The sequence below is a fragment of the Chiloscyllium punctatum genome, chromosome 7 (genome assembly GCF_047496795.1).
Source record: "Chiloscyllium punctatum isolate Juve2018m chromosome 7, sChiPun1.3, whole genome shotgun sequence".
NCBI classification, from domain to species: domain Eukaryota; kingdom Metazoa; phylum Chordata; class Chondrichthyes; order Orectolobiformes; family Hemiscylliidae; genus Chiloscyllium; species Chiloscyllium punctatum.
Window position 1 is genome coordinate 36,378,006 of NC_092745.1, and position 23,934 is coordinate 36,401,939.

Genomic DNA, 23,934 nt, shown 5'->3' on the forward strand with positions numbered 1-23,934 from the left:
CTGTGTCTCTTCATATCCTGTCTCCACTTAAGATAGCAATCTGCAATATTTGACCCTGTAATTTTTGGGTGAGGTAGCGTGTGCTTATAACGTGTATCTAGGTAAATTACTGCTTACGAAAGTCTTGAAAAGATTGGCTCCATTTCTATCCTCCACACCCAGATCAGAACACAAAGAATCGAACATTTGAGCAGCACAAAGAATTTAACTGAGGACACCCCAGAATGTACCACTCTCCGAAATATATGAAAATATTTAAGAGATGTTACCTCTGAGGACATTTGTTGGATGCAAATCCCGGTGAGCAAATTTAACCTTGTGCAAAATCTGAAGAGCCTGAACCAACTGCTTCATTATTTTAGGGGCGTCGCTCCGCATTTTGTCCGGCCACTTGCTCACACACTCCTCAAGGTTATACTCGCAGAGATCCAGGCACAGGTAATCACAAAAATCATCACTTTCACAATACCGGAGGCTTGCGAAGCGACTGCTGCCACTGATTTTGGGATCACGGAGGCAATCCAATTCTCTTTTGGCTGCTTCGACACCTTTCCTGTGACATTTCACTGCCACCTCGATCTCATTGTTAAAGAACCCGAGGCAGACCTCCGTCGCGTTGCGTTCTCCCGTAATTTTATAATCCGGGATTCTGGATAGTTTCAGCTTCCCAACGGGGTCACGGGGCTCCACCTGCAGTTTCCGCAGGCTCTCTTTCCAGCGTACGCTGTGCTCCTTCCATCTTGAAGGAGGTCTTCCTTCATTGGATGCCACCTTCTCTGCCCCATGCTTAATCAGTATGTTTTTTGTTTTATTGTCATACTTCCTTATGGCTATCATTAGCGCCGTATCCCCGCGGTTGTTCGCACGGGATACATCAGCCCCCCCCTTACACAGCACCTCTGTCAACGAGGTATCCTTATTTTCCACAGCTGCTAGCAGGGCCGTCTGGCCTGAACGGTCTTGTGCATTGAGTTCCGTGCTGTCATTCTCCAGCAGAAGTTTAACCACCCTGGGCATCTTCTTCTCGACTGCAAGGATCAGTGGCGTTTTCCCATCGGCGTCCTGAACATTGAGATTCTGGGTGCATTTCACCAGTTGTTCCAACAGGGGGCTTCGAAGGGTACACTTGGTCAAGGCGACACTCAGAGGCGTGTTTTGATTTCCGTCCATGGCATTAACATCTGCTCCCCGTTTCAGCAGAGCCTCCACAATCTCCTCGTTGCTTCCATCCAAGGCGTGGATCAGTGGCGTTTTGCGGATGTTGTCGAACGCATTAACATCGGCGTTCATTTCATCCAACAAGATCTCGACAATGTCCATATGGCCTTTCATCACGGCATCAATCAGGGCGGTCTTGCCGCCTTTACCGATGTTCGCCCGGGCGCCGGACACTTGCCTGCCCTTGTTCACGTTAGCGTGCTCCTGGAAGAGGAAGCGTAGCGCCTCCTCATGGCCGTACTGCGCCGCCTCCATGAAGGCGGTAAAACCGTTGTCGTCCGCCTCGTCGATGCCCGCGCCCAAGGCGAGAAACTTCCTCAGCAGGTTCACGTTGCCCGTTATCGCAGCGACGATGAAAGGCGAGGCGCCATTCTTCTTCCGAAGCCCGGGCTCGGCCCCGTGTTCCAACAGCAAGTCAACCATGTCTTCTTCTTCCGCCTGCACAGCGTTAAGGAGCGGCGACCATAGGTATTGCGGGTCCCGGTAGTTCACGTCCACTCTGTTACTCACAAGCAACTTCTTCATAATATCGACGTGACCTTTCATCGCAACTTTACATAAAATGGAGCCAATCTCGTCAACACTGAGATTTTCCAAGGCTCCCCCTTCAATTAACTTTTCAGCCCGAGAGAGATCTGGATTGTTAGACTCACAGACACCTCGAAGTTTATCACCAAGTTCGGTCCCATCGACCACTTGTTCCTCTCCTTGTTCTGCCATTCTCGGTTGCGGTCTAGCTTCCTTCCTGTTTAGAAGGAAAAGCAAAACAATCACTCTGCACTTCACGCCTAACCTCACCTACCTCGTCTTTCAAATGCACTTTCATTTCCCTAATCACAATGCCTAAGGGTTTCGCTAAAGCGATTTGTTACTCAGATCCTAACCCACAACTAATTTCTTCAGAGAACATTCTTCACTATTTTGGCTCAACTCTCAAAACAGTTGAGCAAACCAAGGCAAAACATGGCGGGATGATACAATCAATAGTCGGTCAGTGGGGACTGTTGCCGTAAAAGACGACCTTGGGATGCAAGTTCATAGTTCTTTGAAAAGCCGGAATGGCAAGTAGGCTGGGTAGTGAAGGAGGCACGAAAACAGAAATAGCTGGAAAAGCTGAGCAGGTCTGGCAGCATTTGTGAAGAGAAAGCAGAGTTAATGTTTCGATTCCGGTGACCATCCCTCAGAACCGGAAGCGTTAACTCTGATTTCTCTTCACAGGTGCTGCCAGACCTGTTGAGCTATTCCCAAAATTTCTGGTTTTGTTTCTGATTTATAGCATCCCCAGTTCTTTTGGTTTTTATTCATGGAAGAGAGCTTTTGGTGCGCTTGCTTTTATTGGTCAGTGCATTGAGTGTTGAGGTTAGAAGGTCACGTTGCGGTTGTACAGGACATTGGTTAGGCCACGTTGGGAATACTGCGTTCATTCCTGGTCTCCCTGCTATAGGAAAGATGTTGTTCAACTTGAAAGGGTTCAGAAAAGATTTACAAGGATGTTGCCAGGGTTGGAGGGTTTGAGCTATAGGGAGAGGCTGAATAGGCAGGGGCCATTTTCCATCAAGCATCGGAGGCTGAGGGATGACCTTATAGAGGTTTATAAAATCATGAATGACTGATAGGGTGAACAGCCATGGTCTTTTTCCCAGGGAAGGGGAGTCCAAAACTAGAGGGCCGGGAAAATATTTAAAAGGGACCGAAGGGGCAACTTTTTCACGCAGAGAGTGGTGCGTGTATGGAATGAGCTGCCAGAAGAAATGGTGAAGGCTAGTACAATTTCAACATTTAAAACGCATCTGGAAAGGTACATGAATAGGAAGGGTTTACATGGATATGGGTCAAATGCTGGAAAATGGCACTGGATTAATTTAGTATGTCTGGTCAGCATGGACGCATTATGGACAGGTACTGTATGACACTATAACTCTGACTCTAAAACCTCACAGTCCTTCCAAGTTCTTCATTTCAACATTGTTTCATCACCTCTCATTGAACTGTGTTATCTACTCTTGCGATGTGGGATTTGATGGCAAGACCAACTTTTCCTCCCCCGTGCCTTGATAGTGAGCTACTTTCTTGAACCACTGGGATGCATCTGGGGTCAGGTGACCTCAGGTACTTTTAGGGAGGGAGTTCTGGGACTTTGGCCCAGTGACACTGAAGGAACAGCAGTATAGTTCCCTGCGTCAGGACGGTGCATTACATGGAGGGGAACACTTGCTGCAGGGGATGTGTTACCTTGTATCTGTGGCCCTTGTTCTTCCAGGAGGCAGTGGTCATGGACTTGGAAGGTGCTGAAATAGTCTTGAATCGACATTTCCTTGGTACCAGAAATGTAAAGGATCAGTAGGTACCTTAAGGTATTCGATCAGTATTTGTTCCAAGAGCAATCAGTCTTTATATTTGTGCAATGGTTAATTGTTAGGGAACCTCCCAGACCCTGTGCAGAAACCCAATGACGATGAGAGGAACTATTTTACCAGAACAGGAGAAGGTGCCTTTGAAGCACTTTATTGTTTAAAAAAAAATCATGTTTTTAGGAACTTCCTGGCACTTCAACATGGGAATACTAGAACCAGGAAATTGTCCCAAGGGAGCACTTTCACTAGAATCCCAATCATTTTACCCTATTTTCCAGAAAACCTCCTGAAAATGCACAACATGCTGTATCATAGGATGGTTAAACTGTGATATTTCCATGGATGTGAATGGATTAGATATTCCACACTGACTATTTGAATGAAGTTGTTTTGCAGATTCATTCTCTTATCTGAGGGGGTGAACGGGAAGATCCAAATTTTCAAAGGATTCTTTAAAGGATTCATCTCTCTTCCTTAGGTATTTATAATTCAATTTTTGTCCATCAATTTTATGGTTTGTTTTTAAATGTTAGTTGCCCCTTATCAGTTCAAGCCTGGAGATTCCAGGTCTTGCAGCATTTGAATGTGTACTGTTTCAGTATCTGAAGAATCGCGAATGGTGCTGAACATAGTGCAATCATCTACAAACATCCCCACTTTTGACCTTATGATGGAGGGAAAGTCATTGATGAAGCAGCAGAAGTTGGTTGGGCCTGGGACACAACCCTGAGGAACTCCTGCAGAGATGTCCTGGAGCTTGGACAACTGACCTCCAACAACTACAACAATCTTCCGATGTGCCTGGTGTGACTCCAGCCAGTGGAGAGTTTGACCCAGTACCCAGTTTTGCTTGGGTTTTTTGATGCCACAGACTCAGAGGGCAGAGGCTGGTGTGAGTTTGGAATTTCCTGGACTGTAAGGGCCTTGGAGACAAGAGGCAGGATCACTGAATATTTTTACAATGGGGTAGACAGATCATTAGCTGGAGGAATTAACGGTCATTCAGGGTTGATGGGAATGTGGAAATCAAAACACAAATGGCAGAAGGCTGGAGGGGCCATGTCATCTAATCCTGCTCCTGTATCATTACAGCCAATCACTTTGCTGTTGGTTTGGAGTCATACATAGGTCAAGACCAGGCAAGGATGTCAAATCTCCTTCCCTTAAGGAAATGATAATCATAGAATCCCTACACAGTGTGTAAGCAGGCCACACCTACCCTCTAAAAAGCATCCCACCCAGACTCACCCCTCCCTCCCAACCCTGAATTTCCTATGGCTAATCCACCTAGCCCACACATCCCTGGACACTAAGGACAATTTAGCATGGCCAATCCACATAACCTGCACATCTCTGGAATGTGCAAACGCCACATAGCAGTTGCCTGAGGGTGGTCGCTGGTGCTGTGAGGCAGCAGGGCTGACAACTGAGCCACCATGTTGCTCAACAATTAGTAATGCTGATTGCTGTAAAAACCTATCAACTCATGGTCATCATTGGACTCACTTTTTAACCCCATCTGCCAGAGAGGGATTTGAACCAGTGCCCCCACAGCATTAGTCTAAACCTCTGAAATATTAGTTAGTGACATTGCCAACACACTACTAGGACTGACCCCAAACATCGGGATACTTCCCCATTACCCCCCTCACTCTCACAAACTGGCCAGTAATGTCAGCATCACACCCACCTCTCTGCTACACATTAAAGGCAAAGATGGTGTGGTGAATTTCCAATCAGCTTGTAATCCCACCCTTCCTAAGGATCAGTTTTAACAATAGTGAGCCAGGGATGAAGGGCTCTAATCCCACAGAGAGACATTGAGCAGATCAAGGTAAAGAGTTTTGGAATTGAAGAACAAGGGATTAGGAAATGACAGAATAATGCAGGAATCTAATTCGGAAATGTGACGTCATATTTGGGAAACAAACAAGGGAATACACAATTAAGGTCAAAGATCTGAGAAATGCATTAACATAAAACAGCTTATCCACAGAGCCCTGAAAATAGCAAGACAGATAGACAAGTGAAAGCATACAAATTATAGACCGGAAGAGAAGGGAGGTAATGTCAGAGCCATTTCACGCGTATTTTAGACATATATTTTTGTATGAACGGAGCACAAACCCACTTGAATGTGGTTTGAAGAAATCCAAATGCAAATGGAACATGTTCAGGAATTCGATTGCCAGAATCATTGTTCTTGGGGCTTTGGTCATAGCTTCGCTGTGTACAGTTCCGGTCACCACATTGTGAACAAACTGCACCCCTCTTAAATGTTGGAGATTAGACCATTCCAAATGCAAATAGGATTTAATGAAACAACCTCTGTCATTTCCATCACAAGAAGGAAAAGACATGTCCAGGTTTAAAACTCGCTCGGTTTGGCAGGTTAACCCATTTGCTTCCTGCCTATAAATTTAACCTTTATTTCACTTTGTTTGACATGGTACAATAAGCACAAAATTGAAGTTCAGTACGAGCCATTCATTAAGAGCACTGCATCAGGAAACGCATCCTTTTTAAATACTTTCACTTTCAATAGTTCCTGAACAGCGAGCAAAGCAAGCTGAAATTAAAACAAAGACTGCAATATTCAGCTTATGAAATGGACCAACTAGTCTACTCACACCGCTTGTCCGACTCTCCTCGCCCTTTTCCCTCTTCCAAAACAACAAACATGCGAGAGGCATGGATTTCATGCAGCGGTGACCCTTGCAACGTTTCGTCTGAGTTCAGAAATGGGGTGTGGCTTTGATTGCAATGGTGTGAGTGCATTCTGATCGTCCTGCTCCCACCCCCTGCACATCAGACGATACTGTTGAGGAAAACAATAATGTTTCACCTGCGAGCGTGACTCAGAACGCTTCCAGCAAGTAGAAGACAGCTCAGCAAAACATTCTACTGTGGAGGGCGTGGTTACTGAGAAACTATTGGGAAAAATCCAACGGACTTACCTTTCAATAATAGCCTCAGAGTGAGTCAAAGCACTTCACAGCCGATTAAAAAACTTGTGAACACTGGCGATTGATATAATCAAAGAGGTGTCCCTCACATTCTCAGGCCATTCTGCTCACCACCTCTGTGCTGGCTCTTTCCAGCAACTCTCCAATTAATCCCTTTCCGAAACCTTTCATAGAGTCATACAGCATGGAACAGACATTTCGGTCCCATTAATCCATACCGAATATATTCTGAAACTAAACTAGTCCCACCCGCCTGCACTTGGCCCATATCCTTATTCAGGTACTTATCCAAATGTCTTTTAAACCTGCATCCACCACTTCCTCTGGCAGTTCATTACACACTTAACACTCTGCGTTAAAAAAAGTCGCCCTTCATGTCCTTGTTTTTGTTTTTATGTACGTATTTGTTGAAAAAATCTTTACTCTTTTACAAAAAGAAAACTTATAAAAGTACAAAAGTACAGAGAAATAGAAATAATACCACATTATTATATTACAGTAATGTTAACAATAAACTACTACTACTCTACAAGATACAATTGTCTCACATTTACTTAACCCAAGTTAAAATAAACTCGAATTAAATGAAATAGAATTAAATTAAGTTATAATCCAATTAAAATAAGTTACACTACTTTCCACTAATCCACTCGCTGCCCCCCCCCCCCCCCCCCAAGTCTACAGGAGCAACAGTTATTATACCCATATTTACTAGGCCTCCTTCCCACAGGGTCCCCGGACCACCATATATGACCTTAACAAGTATATAAAGGCCCTAACCACTGATAGATCCATGTCTGTGTAATTTAGAAAGGGCCACCAGGTCTTATAAAATCGCTCTGTTCCATGGTGCACCATACTTGTCAGTTAATCTTGAGGGACGTGCTCCATCACAAATCTGCGCCACCCTGCAAAGACCTGGAGGTTTTTCTGATGTCCAGTTCATTAAGATGTTCTTTATCACACAGTGTGTAAGAATGTTAAGCAACCGCTTCCTGTGCTCATCCAAAGAGGGAAGATTTGGCAATTCCAATCGATGGGATACTGGATTCACCTTAACATCAATTCCCAGGATCTTCTCCAGCTCATTCACTATGGCACCCCAGTATCCACGAATCTTGTAGCAGGACCAAAGGCAATGTATAAGGGTGCCTATGCTGATTTTACATTTGAGACAACCTGGAGAAGATCCTTTTGTAAAGGATCTTCAATTGCATAGCTTGTGCTTTATTGCATTTTGAGATTTTCTTTACATTCTCTCATGTTTCCGATGAAATTTATTCCCCCAACTCCTGATTCCAGATCCCATGGAGTGTCTCCATATCCCCCAAGGCGCTCCCCCTCTGCAGATGCTATATTGTACTAACCAAGAGAGCACCCCTACATTGGGGCGTCCTTCTCTCTATATCCAACTTGTTCAACTGAGCCAAGAGCGTAGTCTTCTTCTGTATATGATCCCTAACCTGAATGTATCAGAAAAGGCCCTATTAGGAATCCCTGACTTAATTGGTTGAAATACATCAAGACCTCTCCCTCGAATAAATTTCCCAAATAGGAGATTCCCATGCTCTAAAGCCGGAGTCCATTGACCCCAGCCTAAATCCTGGGGGTCCCACGAATGGAGTGAATGGCGAAGTCTTAAGCAAACTGCCCTCACCCTGCCGCATTATCCTCCATGCTTTCACCGTGTTTAAGATAATTAGGCTCTCACAGTGCTCAGCCACAGATCGCACCTTGTCCAGAAACAGTACATTGATGAGGGGACACCTCACCTGCGAGGCCTCAACGCCAAGCCATATCGACCTCGAGTCTTTACGCACTCAGTCACCCACATATAACAGCAGGGCACGTAATTGGTATTTCTTCAGATCTGGGAGATCCACTCCTCCATATCCTGCGGAAGTACATTTGGTGCCTGTGGCACCAAATAAAAGATCCAAGCCAACCGGTAAACCTGTGCTGCGCCTGTCTGGGTTACAACAACAGGAGCATCCTCATAGGATATAATAGCAGAGGAAGAACATTCATTTTAATCAGGGCTATACAGACTAGCCATGATATTGGTAACCCCTCCCACCACTGCAAGTGGTTGGTTGATAGAAGACATTTCACCTGGAGATTGCAGTATATTTAAGCCGACGGTGGAGAAGAGAGGAACATGGAGGTAGAAAGGGGAATTTTTATTTTTGGTTAGATTCAGGCCAGCGTCAAAGTACAACCCTGATCAACCTGAAGGAGTGGAAGAGGTTGTTACATTTAGCAGGGGTCACATTCCTATTCTGATCATGTGAACTCTTTGCCCAATAAACCACGTGACCCTTTTGAATAATCGGTGCTCCCTGAAAGAACTCTTACAGGTTTAAAGGTCTCAGCTGAAAGGTGGCGCCTACAATAGTGCAGCACTCCCCAAGTACTGTGCTGGCAGGGTCAGTGTGGATTATGTGATCACTCTCTGAACTGCGACTTGAATTCTCAAACTCCTGATTCAGAAGTGAGTGTACTACTTACCGGGCAACAGCTTTCTCGATAAGTCATCTGATGTAGGCTGTCTGATTTAAAGTTTCACCATCGAGGTTGTTGATCATTGTGAAGCGCAAGGTGAATAGGTAGATAAGCAGATGTCCTCTTCTGCGGGGTAAAGGGTGGGAATGGATGTCAGTCCCAATGTGGCTCAAAGCAGCTTGAGCAGAGAGGGTTTCCACCTCTGGTCCAAACCTGCAGGGAGGAGCAATCACCCTGACAAAGAGGCTGCTGCACACAGAGTTCACTGGCAGTGATAGATGGCCATACTGATTCAAGGCAAGGCACTGTCTCCAACCTGAGACTGGTGAGGGTGTGGCACTGAAGGACGCTCTCTGGGCGGTCCGAAACCTGTTGATCTTCCAGCTGAAGGAGTTGTCCCCGACTGAGTGTTGCAGACTGGCACATTCCAAGGTCCAGGACTACGTGTTGAGGGATGTGCTGAAGCTTGGGGCAGCTGCTGCCAAGGCGCAGTGGGGAAAGACCACCGTGTAACATCAGCCTGCCTAAAGAAGAACAGGGGGCCCATGCAGTCATTTGGGCTCTGCTGACGCCTCAGCTAAAAATGTAATTGTACAGACCTGTAAATAGGAATGATTACTCTGTTTTCGGTATGCAAACAAATGGAATGTTTACATATGTATGGCATGTCCAGTTGTACAGGTCATCAAAGTATTTTATGAATAAAGTATATTTTTGAAATAAAAAAAAGAGGGTGTGGCACTTATGGCAGCAATGATGGACGATGGGCAAGACCATCCTGTGGCTGATGTTCTGAAAGTGTACAGACAAGGGATGTCTTTAATGCCGATGAAATCAGACCCAGATCGCTCTTTCATATTTAAAGATGAAATGCATCACAGCAGGAAGTGAAGGAGCATGCCACTGCTGTGGCCTGGGCCAATCCAATGCCAACACAGATGGCACTGAAAAGCAGCCATGTCCGGTGATGGGAAAGTCCAAGAGGTCACGTTGCTTTGTTAACATCGACCATTCACACAGTGAGAGGCCAACAAAACTGCTCAGAACACCCTCCAGCAGGAAAGAGGACAAATTGTGTCAGTGGAAAAATTTAACATAGAGCATAGAACATTACAGCGCAGTACAGGCCCTTCGGCCCTCAATGTTGCATTGACCTGTGAAACCAATCTGAAGCCCATCCAACCTACACTACTCCATTATCATCCATATGTTTATCCAATTACCATTTAAATGACCTTAAAGTTTGCAAGTTTACCACTGTTGCAGGCAGGGCATTCCATGCCCTTACTACTCTGAGTAAAGAACCTACCTTTGACATCTGTCCTATATCTATCACCCCTCAATTTAAAGCTATGTCCCCTCATGCTAGCCATCACCATCCAAGGAAAAAGGCTCTCACTGTCCACCCCATCTAACCCTCTGATCATCTTATATGTCTCTATTAAGTCACCTTTCACCTTCTTCTCTCTAATGAAAACAGTCTCAAGTACGTCAGCCTTTCCTCATAAGACTTTCCCTCCATACCAGGCAGCATCCTGGTAAATCTCCTCTGCACCCTTTCCAATGCTTCCACATCCTTCCTATAATGCAGCAACCTGAACTGTATGCAATAATTTTTTTCCTTCAAGTTTTATGTTTATATTTATTACAGTGTTGGAGAAAAGAACCATTTGATTCAAAACCAACCGAATGAAGACAATAATTTAGCGAAGTTGTAAAATTGCGTTTGCCAGACCTGTCTTTTTTCTCAGCACGATTTGCTGGAGACCAAAATCTACAGTAAAACACCAAACTTTCATCAGTTTGTTCCAATCTGACTGCAAATAGGAGATTTACATACTTGTTCAGCAAAGGATATGGAAGATATAGGCTGTAGGGAAATAGATGGTGACAGCTTGCAAAATGTCCAGATTACAGAGGAGGAAGTGCTGGATATCTTGAAATGGTTAAAAGTGGATAAATACCCAGGACCTGATCAGGTGTACCCTAGAACTCTGTGGGAAGCTAGAGAAGTGATTGAAGGGCCTCTTGCTGAGATATTTATATCATCGATAGTCACAGGTGAGGTGCTGGAAGATTGGAGGATGGCAAACATGGTGCCACTGTTTAAGAACGGCGGTAAAGACAAGCCAGGGAACTACAGACCGGTGAGCCTGATCTCAGTGGTGGGCAAGTTGTTGGAGGGAATCCTGAGGGACAGGATGTACATGTATTTGGAAAGGCAAGGACTGATTCGGAATAGTCAACATGGCTTTGTGCGTGGGAAATCATGTCTCACAAACTTGATTGAGTTTTTTGAAGAAGTAACAAAGAAGATTGATGAGGTCAGAGCAGTAGATGTGATCTATATGGATTTCAGTAAGGCTTTTGACAAGGTTCCCCATGGGAGACTGATTATCAAGGTTAGATCTCATGGAATACAGGGAGGACTAGCCATTTGGATACAAAACTGGCTCAAAGATAGAAGACAGAGGGTGATGGTGGACAGTTGTTTTTCAGACTGGAGGCCTGTGATCAATGGAGTGCCATAAGGATCGGTGCTGAGCCCTCTACTTTTTGTCATTTACATATATGATTTGGATGCGAGCATAAGAGGTACAGTTAGTAAGTTTGCAGATGACACCAAAATTGGAGGTGTAGTCGACAGCGAAGAGGGTTACCTCAGATTACAACAGGATCTGGACCAGATGGGCCAATGGGCTGAGAAGTGGCAGATGGAGTTTAATTCAGATAAATGCGAGGTGCTGCATTTTGGAAAAGCAAATCTTAGCAGGACGTATACACTTAATGGTAAGGTCCTAGGGAGTGTTGCTGAACAAAGAGACCTTAAAGTACAAGTTCATAGCTCCTTGAAAGTGGAGTCGCAGGTAGATAGTGTGGGATATAGGTAAAGTAGTGTTACTTCTGCAATCATAATTACTTATGCAAGGTAAATGCACTCACACCAGTGTATAATTGTTTCAACCAAGAGCTGAGTCAACAAGAATGAAAACTATGTGGAGGAAATATATAATTGTTTTTGTATTAGCTAAAATGTGCATACAAGAATAAAATGTGCCTGTAAACAATGGTAGATGTTACAGACAAATAGATAAGGTGCTGTGAGGATGTAGGTTAAGCCAGATATGCTTGTACAAGCAGTAGTTATAAGCATCTGTTTCCCACTTTTGCAAAAACACAAAAACAAACCCCAATTAAAAGGTCATAAGGATCAATATGGTTGGGGAAAGGGAGGAAATGTCACAGGTGGGGGAAGTAGATAATAGTGAAGGAGGATATACCTAACAATGGGCCACAGCAGGATGTGGTGAAATGGCCAAGTAAAACTTGTATTTTGTTATTCACAAGGCCGGATAAGGCAAGAGATAAACAATAGTAATGGGCACCAGGTTTGGAGTAGTGGATCCTATATAAGATATGTACTTGCTAAACTCTGTGTTCCTTACTTCAGGCTGCAAGCGTATAATAAACATACTGGTTGCTTCAAATCTTGTCTTGGACTGAAATTTTTGAAGTAAATGAGCTTTGTTTTTCACAATATGATAGTGAAGACGGCGTTTGGTATGGTTTCCTTTATTGGTCAGAGTATTGAGTACAGGAGTTGGGAGGTTATGTTGCGGCTGTACAGGACATTGGTTAGGCTACCGTTGGAATATTGCATGCAATTCTGGTCTCCTTCCTATTGGAAAGATGTTGTGAAACATGAAAGGGTTCAGAAAAGATTTACAAGGATGTTGCCAGGATTGGAGGATCTGAGCTACAGGGAGAGGCTGAACAGGCTGGGGCTGTTTTCCCTGGAGTGTCGGAGGCTGAGTGGTGACCTTATAGAGGTTTACAAAATTATGAGGGGCATGGATAGGATAAATAGGCAAAGTCTTTTCCTTGGGGTCGGAGAGTCCAGAACTAGAGGGCATAGGTTAAGGGTGAGAGGAGAAAGATTAAAAGAGACCTAAGGGGCAACATTTTCATGCAGAGGGTGGTACATGTATGGAATGAGCTGCCAGAGGCTGTGGTGGAGGCTGGTACAATTGCAAGATTTAAGAGGCATTTGGATGGGTATATGCATACGAAAGGTTTGGAGGGATATGGGCCGGGTGCTGGCAGATGGGACTAGATTGGGTTGGGATATCTGGTCAGCATGGACGGGTTGGACCGAAGGGTCTGTTTCCATGCTGTACATCTCTATGACTCTATAACTCTACAGCTAAACACAAAACACATCTGAAAATGTAATTCATTTTGAAAGATCTTTCTATTCCCACGATCCCCTCCACCCCACGAAAAAGCAAAAACAAAGTATGATAACATCCCATAACCTGCAGTCAGCACAATAATGAAGAGACATTGTTCTATGAGAAAATGTCAGTACATAAATAGATATTTTTGGAACTGCTGTTAGCTACTGCCTGACTTCTGCAAGTGTAGCTACTTTTGGTTAACCACAGTTTTGCACACTTTGCTTAGTTCATTGCTTTTTGACCACTGTTCAGTATTGCAAGGTCACACTGTCTAGATTGTTACTGCATTCTGTTGTGCACTATAGTGTACAGTTCTCGGAGTCATGTTAGGGAAAGTATGTGAACACAGTGGAGAGAATCCAGAAGTGATTTACAAGAATATTCCAGGGATGAGGTACTTCAGTTGGGAAGATGGAAGATATTGGGACTGTTTTCCTTGGAGAGTTGAAGCCTGGGAGGAGATTTAATTGAAGCTTTCAAAATCACGCAGGGTCTGGACAGAGTGAATAGGGAGAAAGTGCTACCACTCCTAAAAGGAACAGGCATGAGGGGGTACAGATTCAAGGTCATTCACAAAGAAATAAAATTAACACAAGAAGAAAATCTTATCACACGGCGAGCAGTTCGCACCTGTAATGCACAGCCTGGAATTGTGGTGGAAGCAGGTTCAAGTGGAGTATTGGATGGTTAGTTAAACAGAAACAATGTATGGGGTCATTGGAAAGAGTGTTGCTGGAAAAGCGCAGCAGGTCAGGCAGCATCCAAGGAGCAGGAGAATCGACGTTTCGGGCATGAGCCCTTCTTCAGGAAGGGATTCCTGAAGAAGGGCTCATGCCCGAAACGTCGATTCTCCTGCTCCTTGGATGCTGCCTGACCTGCTGCGCTTTTCCAGCAACACATTTTCAGCTCTGATCTCCAGCATCTGCAGTCCTCACTTTCTCCTCGGTCATTGGAAAGAGGCAGGAAATTGGCACTGAGTCATAAAACTCATTCAGAGAGCTAGTACATACTCGATGGACCAAACGGACAACTCCTACACCGTGACAACTTCATGATTCTGTTGTTAATTTCACTTTTAACCCCTTAGTGCTATCCAATGTTATTCACAATTATGTCATGGAATACAGGGTGGTCAGGACTAAAGTATGAAAATTGACAATAGTGATATTGCCAATGAAAAGTAAGAAAGGTGAACACAGTGACTAAGGAATTACACTGTATCATTATCTACTGAGGAGGAATATGCCAGCTGGCTATTTCATGGAAATTAATGTTGGATCAGTGCTAGGCACTCTTCAAAATTCACAACAGCAAAATCTAATATAATATCACCAAAAGGTGACAAACCCTCAGGCTTAGATAGTTTCTATCATCAAATTTTGAAGGAAGCTCGTCAGAACATTCCAGATGCTCTGACTTCACAAATTTCCAAAGTTCTCTCCATTTGGTAGCATTCATTTAGATTGGAAAATTGCTCATGTGACTCCACTGTTTAAGGAAAATGAGAGATGACAATGAGGGAATTTTAGACCTGTTAGCACAACATCTGTTGCTAGGGAATTTCTACAGTGGATAAGTAAGGTTAAGGTGAATGTAAACCTTGAAAATGTTCAGCTAATCAGAGACAGGCAGTACAGATTTGTCAATTACAGGTCATGCCTGATGAACCTGCCTGATTTTTGAAGGGGTTACTACAATGGAGAATGGAATAGAGTTTAAACATCTCAGTCCCAGAACATCACTGCAGGTGTTCCTCAGGCTAGTGAGTCAGGATGAACCATCAAGAAAATTTTCTGATTCAGTATGAGGATGTACCTACTAGAGAAGGTGCAAAACTTGACCCGCTCTTGGGAAATAAGGCAGGGCAGGTGACTGAGTGTCAGTGCGGGATCACTTTGGGGGCAGCGATCATAATTCTATTAGTTTTAAAATAGTAATAGAAAAGGATAGACCAGATCAAAAAGTTGAAGTTGTAAATTGAAAGAAGGCTAACTTTGATTGTATTAGGCAAGAAAGGTAAAGGGATGGCTGGAAAAATGGAAGCCAGAGAAAGTATATTCCTGTTAGGATGAAAGGTAAGGCTATTACATGTTAGGGAATGTTGGATGACTAGAGAAATTGAGGTTTGGGTTAAGAAAAAGAAGGAAGCATATGTCAAGTATAGACAGGGTAGATCAAGTGAATCCTTAGAAGAGTATAAAGGCAGTAGGAGTATACTTAAGAGGGAAATCAGGAAGGCAAAAAGAGGACATGAGATAGCTTTGGCAAATAGGGTTAAGGAGAATCTAAAGAGTTTTTATAAATACATTAAGGACAAAAGGGTACCTAGTGAGAGAATAGGGCTGCTCAAAGATCAGTAAGGCGGCCTTTATGTGGAGCTGGTGGAGATGGGGGAGATATTAAAAGAGTATTTTTACATCAGTGTTTACTGTGGAAAAGGACATGGAAGGTATAGAACTTGGGGAAATAGATGGGACATCTTGAAAAAATGTTCATATTTCAGAGGGGGAGGTGCTGAACACCTTGAAATGCAGGACCTGATCAGGTGTACCCTAGAACTCTGTGGGAAGCTAGAGAAGTGATTACTGGGCCTCTTGCTGAGATATTTGTATCATCAATAGTCACAGGTGAGGTATCAGAAGACTGGAAGTTGGCTAATGTGGTGCCACTACTTAAGAAAGGGGTTAAGGAAAAGCCGGGGAACTATAGACCAGAGAGCCTGACATTGGTGGTGGGCAAGTTATTGGAGGGAATCCAGAGGGACAGGTTTTACATGCATTTGGAAAGACAAGGACTGATTAGGGATAGTCAACATGGTTTTGTGCGTGGGAATTCATGTCTCACAAACATGATTGAGTTTTTTGAAGAATTAACAAAGAGGATTGATGAGGATAGAGCAGTAGGTGTGACCTCTATGGACCTCAGTAAGGTATTCGACAAGGTTCCTCATGGGAGACTGGTTAGCAAGTTTAGAGCTTATGGAATACAGGGAGAACTAAACATTTGGATACAGAACTGGCTCAAAGGTAGAAGACAGAGAGTGGTGGTGGAGCATTGCTTTTCAGAATAGAGGTCTGTGACCAGTGGTGTGCCACATGGTTCAGTGCTGGGTCCACTACTTTTCATCATTTATATAAATGATATGGATATGAACATAAGAGGTATAGTTAGTAAGTTTGCAGATGACACCAAAATTAGAGGTGTAGTGGACAGCGAAGGAGGTTACATCAGAGTACAACAGGATCTTGGTCAGATGAGCCAATGGGCTGAGAAGTGGCAGATGGAGTTGAATTCAGATAAATGCGAGGTGCTGCATTTTGGAAAAGCAAATCAGAGCAGGACTTATACACTTAATGGTAAGGTCATACGGAGTATTGCTGAACAAAGAGAACTTGGAGTGCAGGTTCATAGCTCCTTGAAAGTAGAGTCGCAGGTAGATAGGATAGTGAAGAAGGCGTTTGGTATGTTTTCCTTTATTGGTCAGAGCTTTGAAAATAGGAAGTGGGAGGTCATGTTGTGGCTGTACAGGATATTGGTTAGGCCACTTTTGGAATATTGTGTGCAATTCTGGTCTCCTTCCTATCAGAAGGATGTTGTAAAACTTGAAAGGGTTCTGAAAAGATTGACAAGAATGTTGCCAGGAGGATTTGAGCTATAGGGAGAGGCTGAACAGGCTGGGGCTGTTTTCCCTGAAGCATCGGAGGCTGAGGGGTGACCTTATGGAGGTTTATAAAATCATGAGGGGCATGGATAGGATAAATAGACAAGGTCTTTTCCCTGGGGTGTGGGAATTCAGAACTGGAGGGCATAGTTTCAGGGTGAGAGGGGAAAGATATAAAAGGGACCTAAGGGGCAACTTTTTCACGCAGCAGGTGATGCATGTGTGAAATGAGCTGCCAGAGGAAGTGGTGAGGCTGGTACAACTAAAACATTTAAAAGACATCTAGATGGATATATGAATAGGAAGGGTTTAGAGAGGTCTGGGTCAAGTCCTTGCAAATGGGACTAGATTAGGTTAGGATATCTGGTTGGCATGAACAAGATGGACTGAAGGGTCTGTTTCAGTGCTGTACATCTCTTTGACTCTCTGATTTTCACTGCTACATCAATGACCTTCCTTCAATCACAAGGTCTACTGCGCTGTAATAAATCACACAGATTCCATCAACAGCACTTCCAAACCCAAGGCCTCACCATCTAGAAGGCAGCAGACATGGAAACATATCAGTGTTCTTTTACTGTGACAAGATACAAATCTTGTAACTCCATCTCCAACAGCAGTGTGTGTACCCATGCAATGTACACTCCATGTACCCCATTCTCCAGGGCTATTAGGGACAGGCAGTAGATGATGCCCAGACACCACAAACATGCAAGGGGAAAACAGATTATGGGTTTTTGCATGTCACATAACCTCTGGCAGGAGAAGGCAGCAGAGGAGAAATGAACTACTGGGTGAACTGACTCAGCTGCTGAGAGATGGACAACTCATGCAGCCTGTCTCTTATTGTGGCTGTGCTAGCTATTTATTTCACCATTGAAGACAGTCCCTTCAGCTGTGCCCCCCTCCCCCACCCAGTACATTTCTGTCTCTTTTTCATCCTTCATGCTGCTCCTTAAAACCTATCCCTTCAATAAAGCTTTGGGTCATCTTGTTTCATGTCGCCTTATCTAGCCCATGGTGATTTTATTTTGTCTGATAACACTCCCACAAAGTGTCTGATCTAAACAGGATTGTCTGGAAGTACCCATCAAGTTTAGTCAGCATTTGTGGGGAAAGATACAGATAACATTTCTGGGGGCTGACATTCTTTCAACTCAATTTACTTTTTCTGAAAAGGGAAATGCTGTTTGAAGCTTTTCATTTCATACTGATCAGGACAGAATTGCAAGAATACCAAATCTCTTTTGATGGAGAGGAATTTGCTCAGTATGTACAAAAAAATGTTCTGATTCAGTATGTGCATGTACCTACTAGAGAAGGTGCAAAACTTGACCTGCTCTTGGAAAATAAGGCAGGGCAGGTGATTGAGGTGTCAGTGGGGGAACACTTTGGGGCCAAAGATTATAATTCTGTTAGTTTCAAAATAGTGATGGAAAAGAATAGACCATATCTAAAAGTTGAAGTTCTAAATTGAAGAAAGGCCAATTTTGACGGTATTAGGCAAGAACTTTCAAAAGCTGATTGGGCGCAGATGTTCGCAGGTAAAGGGACGGCTGGAAAATGGAAAGCCTTCAGAAATGAGATAATGAGAGTCCAGAGAAAGTATATTCCTGTTTGGGTGAAAGGAAAGGCTGGTAGGTATAGGGAATACTGGATGACTAAAGAAATTGAGGGTTTGGTTAAGAAAAAGATGGAAGCATATGTCAAGTATAGACAGGATAGATCAAGAGTATAAAGGCAATAGGAGTATACTTAAGAGGGAAATCAGGGGGGCAAAAAGAGGTCATGAGAGAGCTTTGGCAAATAGAGTTAAGGAGAATCCAAAGGGTTTTTACAAATACATTAAGGACAAAAGGGTAACTAGGGAGAGAATAGAGTCCCTCAAAGGTCTCCAAGGCGGCCTTTATGTGGAGCTACAGGAGATGAGGGGGCATACTAAACGGTTAATTTGCATCAGTTTTAAAGTGAAAAAGGGCATGAAAGATATAGAATGTAGGGAATAGGTACTAACATCATGAAAAATGTCCATATGACAAAGGAGGAAGTGCTGGATGTCTTGAAAGGCATAAAAGTGGATAAATCCTCAGGACCCAATCAGGTGTACCTTAGAACTCTGTGGGAGCTTGACATCAGTGGTGCGCAAGTTGGGAGGGAATCCTGAGGGACAGGGTGTGCATGTACTTGGAAAGGCAAGGACTGATTCGGGATAGTCAACATGGCTTTATGCGTGGGAAATCATGTCTCATAAACACGATTGAGTTCTTTGAAAAAGTAACAAAGAAGATTGATGAGGGCAGAGCGGTGGATGCAATCTATCTGGATTTCAGTAAGGCATTCGACAAGATTCCCCATGGGAGACTGGTTAGCAAGGTATACAGGGAGAACTAGCCATTTGGATACAGAATTGGCTCAAAGGTAGAAGATAGAGGGTGATGGTGGAGGGTTGCTTTTCAGACTAGAGGCCTGTGACGAGTGGAGTGCCACAAGGATCGTGCTGGGTCCACTATTTTTCATCATTTACATAAATGATTTGGATGTGAACATAGGAGGTACAGTTAGTAAGTTTGCAGATGACACCAAAATTGGAGGTGTAGTGGACAGCAAAGAAGGTTACCTCAGATTACAATGGAATATTGGGCCAATGGGCTGAGAAGTGGCAGATGGAATTTGATTTGGATAAATGTGAGGTGCTGCATTTTGGGAAAGCAAATCTTTGCAGGACTTATACACTTAATGGTAAGATCCTAGGCAGTGTTGCTGAACAGAGACCTTGGAGTCCAGTTTCATAGCTCCTTGAAAGTGGAGTTGAAGGTAGATAGGATAGTAAAGAAGGCGTTTTGTATGCTTTCCTTCATTGGTCAGAGTATTGAGTACAGGAGTTGGGAGGTCATGTTGCAGCTGTACAGGACATTGGTTAGGCCACTGTTGGAATATTGTGTGCAATTCTGATCTCCTTCCTATTGGAAAGATGTTGTGAAATTTGAAAGGGTTCAGAAAAGATTTACAAGGATGTTGCCAGGGTTGGAGGATTTGAGCTACAGGGAGAGGCTGGGGCCATTTTTCCTGGAGTGCCTGAGGCTAAGGGGCAACCTTATGGAGGTTTTTAAATCATGAGGGGCATGGATAGGATAAATAGTCTTTTCCCTGGGGTGGGGTGAGTCCAGAACTAGAGGGCATAGGTTTAGGGTGAGAGGGGTAAGATATAAAAGAGACCTAAGGGGCAATGTTTTCAGGCAGAGGGTGGTACGTGTATGAAATGAGCTGCCAGAGGAAGTGGTGGAGGCTGGTACAAGAGCAACATTTTAAAGGTATCTGGATGGGTATGTGAATAGGAAGAGTTTGGAGGGATAACGGCTGGGTGCTGGCAGATGGGACTAGATTGGATTGAGATATCTGGTCGGCATGGACAGGTTTCTGTGATGCACATCTCAATGACTCTAAGACTTTATGTTGATTTTGTGGCAGGGCTTAGCCCTTGCATTCTGGTTTTCTTTGTTTTATTTTTGCACGGGTATTTTCACTTTTTTGGTGTTTGACTGAGTCCCCTGTGAGATAATACACCTTTCCAGATGAACAGTTCCTCTGTGGGTGGCGTATACCTCTGTGGGTGGAGTTTACCTCTGTAAAGACTGAACATCTGTGTGTGTGCTGGGAGGTAAGCACTTGCTGCATCCAGGATTGGACCCTGCTGTTGGAGTGGACCATCCCTATGAGTTCACTGCAAACTTTACAATGAACTGTATTCCCGTAAGTGGGCCTGGTTCTCTGTCGATGGACCAGGCCTCTGTGGAGACTGAAAACCTGTGTGTGCGCTGTGGGGTGGGCATTTGCTGCCTTCAGGAGTAGACTCTGCACACTGGAGTGGACTCTGCTTTTGATTGTGGACTCTGCGTACTGGAGTGGAGTCTATTCCTGATAATGCACTCTGCACACTGGAGTGGACTCTGTTCTTGGGAATGGATTCTGCATTCTGAAGAAAACTATGATAGTAATGGACTCTGTGTACCAGAAGGGACTCTGTTTGTTGATAATTAACTCTGTCATGTTGCTTGTTGGGTTTATCACCCGCACTGTCTTGCATGTCCCTGGATCTGGCAGGCCTCACTGTGAGCTGAAAGGCTCATAGGTCATCTCAAAAAGCTGTCCCGAAAGCTGGAGGGTGGGTCGGCTGTCCAGAGAACCAGAAGGCAGGTAGGCTGCCCCGAGAGCTCAAAGGTGGGTAGGCCGTTCTGAGCACTGTTGTCCCAAGAAGGGATAATTGGGATGGGCTGTCATAGAGGTGGCTGGAAGGTGTGTCGGAGCAGCCGAGAGCCAGAATGTGCGTAGGGGCAGGCCTGGATCCAGAAGGCCTGTGGGCTGCCCTATGTGCCGTCATCCCAGGAAGGGGGACGAGCTGGTATAAATGCGGCTTGGATGTCTGTCAGGGCAGTCCACAGGCCAGATGGCGCATCGGGGTGGGCGAGAGCCAAATGGTATGTAGGGGCAGACCGAGAACTGGAAGGCGGTGGGGCTGTCCTCAGTGCTGTCACCACAGGAAGGTACTGGGGCGGACTGTCCTCGAGTGGCCAGAAGGTGTGTCGGGCCAGACCGAGAGCTGCAAGGGGCGTTGGGGCAGGCTGCCTTTGAGTAGCCAGAAGTGGGGAGGGATGGGGGTTTGCTGTTTTTTTTGTAAACTGCTGTTCGTTATTGACTGTTTGTTTGTAGCTTGTACTGTTTAATAAAATATTTAAAAATAAAAAAAAGGCATGTCTGAGGTTCAGTTCATTCTGAGAGCTGGCTCTGAGGAACCTGGATCAGTTCATACTGGCCCTACAGTGTGGAAGCAGGCCATTCAGCCCAGCAGGCCCGCACCAATTCTCCAAACACCATCCCAACACCCCCCCCACCATCCCTGCTTTTCCCATGGCTCACCCACCTAGTCTGCACATCCCTGGACACTATAGGCAATTTAGCATGGCCAATCCAACTAACCTCCACATCTTTGGTCTGTGGGAGGAAACCAGAACACCTAGAGGAAACCCACATAGGCACAGGGAGAATGTGCAAACTCCATATCGACAGTCGCTCGAGGCTGGAATTGAACCCAGGCCCTTGGTACTGTGAGGCAGCAGTGCTAACCATTGAGCCACTGCACCACCTGTTATCAGGGTCAAGGACTTTCCATGTGTAAATAAAAGGTGACTTGGTGACAGGATACTGACCTCATTGGAGTTATTTCCCACATCAATTGGTACAGCTTTCCCAAGGACCAAACAACTTATTCAAGCCACTTAGTCGTAGAGTCATAGAGATGTACAGCACGGAAACAGGCCCTTCAGTCCAATTCATCATGCTGACCAGATATCCCAACCTAACTTAGTTCCATTTGCCAGCACTTGACCAATATCCCTCTAAACCCTTCCTATTCATATACCCATCCAGACGCTTTTTAAATGTTGCAATTGTACCAGCCTCCACCATTCCCTCTGGCAGCTCATTCCATACACGTACCACCCTCTGTGTGAAAAAGTTGCCTCTTAGGTCCCTTTTATATCTTTCCCCTCTCACCCTAAACCTATGCCCTCTAGTTCTGAATTCCCCTAGCCCAGGGAAAAGACTTTTTCTATTTACCCTATCCATGCCCCTCATGATTTTATAAACCTCTATAAGGTCACCCCTCAGACTCCGATGATCCAGGGAAAACAGCCCCAGCCTATTCATCCTCTCCCTTTGGCTGAAATCCTCCAACCCTGGCAACATCCTTGTAAATCATATCTGAAACCTTTCACGTTTCACAACATTCTTCTGACAGGTCCTGTACAGCTGCAACATGACTTCCCAACTCCTGTACTCAATACTCTGACCAATAAAAGAAAGCATACCAAACGCCTTCTCCATTATCCTATCTACTTGCGACTCCACTTTCAAGGAGCTATGAACCTGCACTCCAAGGTCTCTTTGTTCAGCAACACTCCCTAGGACCTTACCATTAAGTGTATAAGTCCTGCTAAGATTTGCTTTTCCAAAATGCACTACCTCACATTTATCTAAATTAAAAACTATCTGCCACTCCTCAGCCCATTGACTCATCTGACCAAGATCCCATTATAATCTGAGTTAACCTTCTTCACTGTCCATTACATCTCCAATTTTGGTGTCATCTGCAAACTTACTAACTATACCTCCTATGTTCACATCCAAATCATTTATATCAATGATGAAAAGTGGTGGACCCAGCACCAATCCTTGTGGCACTCCACTGGTCCCAGGCCTCTAGTCTGAAAAGCAACCCTCCACCACAACCCTCTACCTTCATGCCAGTTCAATATCCAAATATCTAGTTCTCCCCATATTCCATAAGGTCCAAACTTGCTCCCATGAGGAACCTTGTCTAACACCTTACTGAAGTCCATATAGATCACATCCACCACTCTGCCCTCATCAATCCTCTTTAATACTTTTTCCTCCAGTGATTGTAATTTTCTTGAGTTCCTTTCTCCCTACCTTTCCTGACTTATATCTTACTTGTAGAAGCTACAATAGGCTTCAGTAACATACGGGCCATCAGGCCATTGTCCAAGATACAGACACATGTGACTGCAATCCACAATTTGTCTCCCGTGATTGCTTCTGATAGGTGAAGGGGCAATAAACCAGGGAGGAATCTAAGCTAGCTCAACTCTCACATCCTCGAAACTGTCTTAACTAAGTTTCAAATACTGTTCACTTTTCTCTCCTCAAACTGAAAGTAGACTTTAATCATATTATGGTCACTACTTCTTAGGAATGTCTTCACTCTGAGATCATTAATAAATTTGATCTCATTGCTAAATATCAGGTTTTGTATACCCTGATCTTTGATTAACCCCAGAGCTTGATTTTTTTCTATTCTATATGAGGTTTAACACCTCCATGTTTATCACTATTTATTTCTTCCTTTATATCCCATTCTACTGTGTAGTATCAGTTAGGGAGTCTGTACACAACTCTCACGACTGATTTTGTACCTTTAT

General features: G+C 44.3%; 1 protein-coding gene across 6 annotated transcripts in view; it reads right to left on the reverse strand.

The window, feature by feature from the left end:
* LOC140479583 (2-5A-dependent ribonuclease-like) overlaps window positions 1-23,934 on the reverse strand; it is a 53,113-nt gene that overhangs the window by 19,999 nt on the left and 9,180 nt on the right. For 3 of the 6 annotated variants that reach the window (XM_072573391.1, XM_072573390.1, XM_072573392.1), the window contains exon 2: window positions 270-1,963. In XM_072573391.1, the coding sequence (XP_072429492.1) occupies window positions 270-1,938 (1,669 nt within the window). In that variant the 5' untranslated portion in view covers window positions 1,939-1,963. Of the gene's footprint in view, window positions 1-269; window positions 1,964-5,703; window positions 5,859-6,204; window positions 6,511-23,934 lie in introns of those variants that run through there. The other 3 variants (XM_072573387.1, XM_072573389.1, XM_072573393.1) reach the window with 3 other exon arrangements.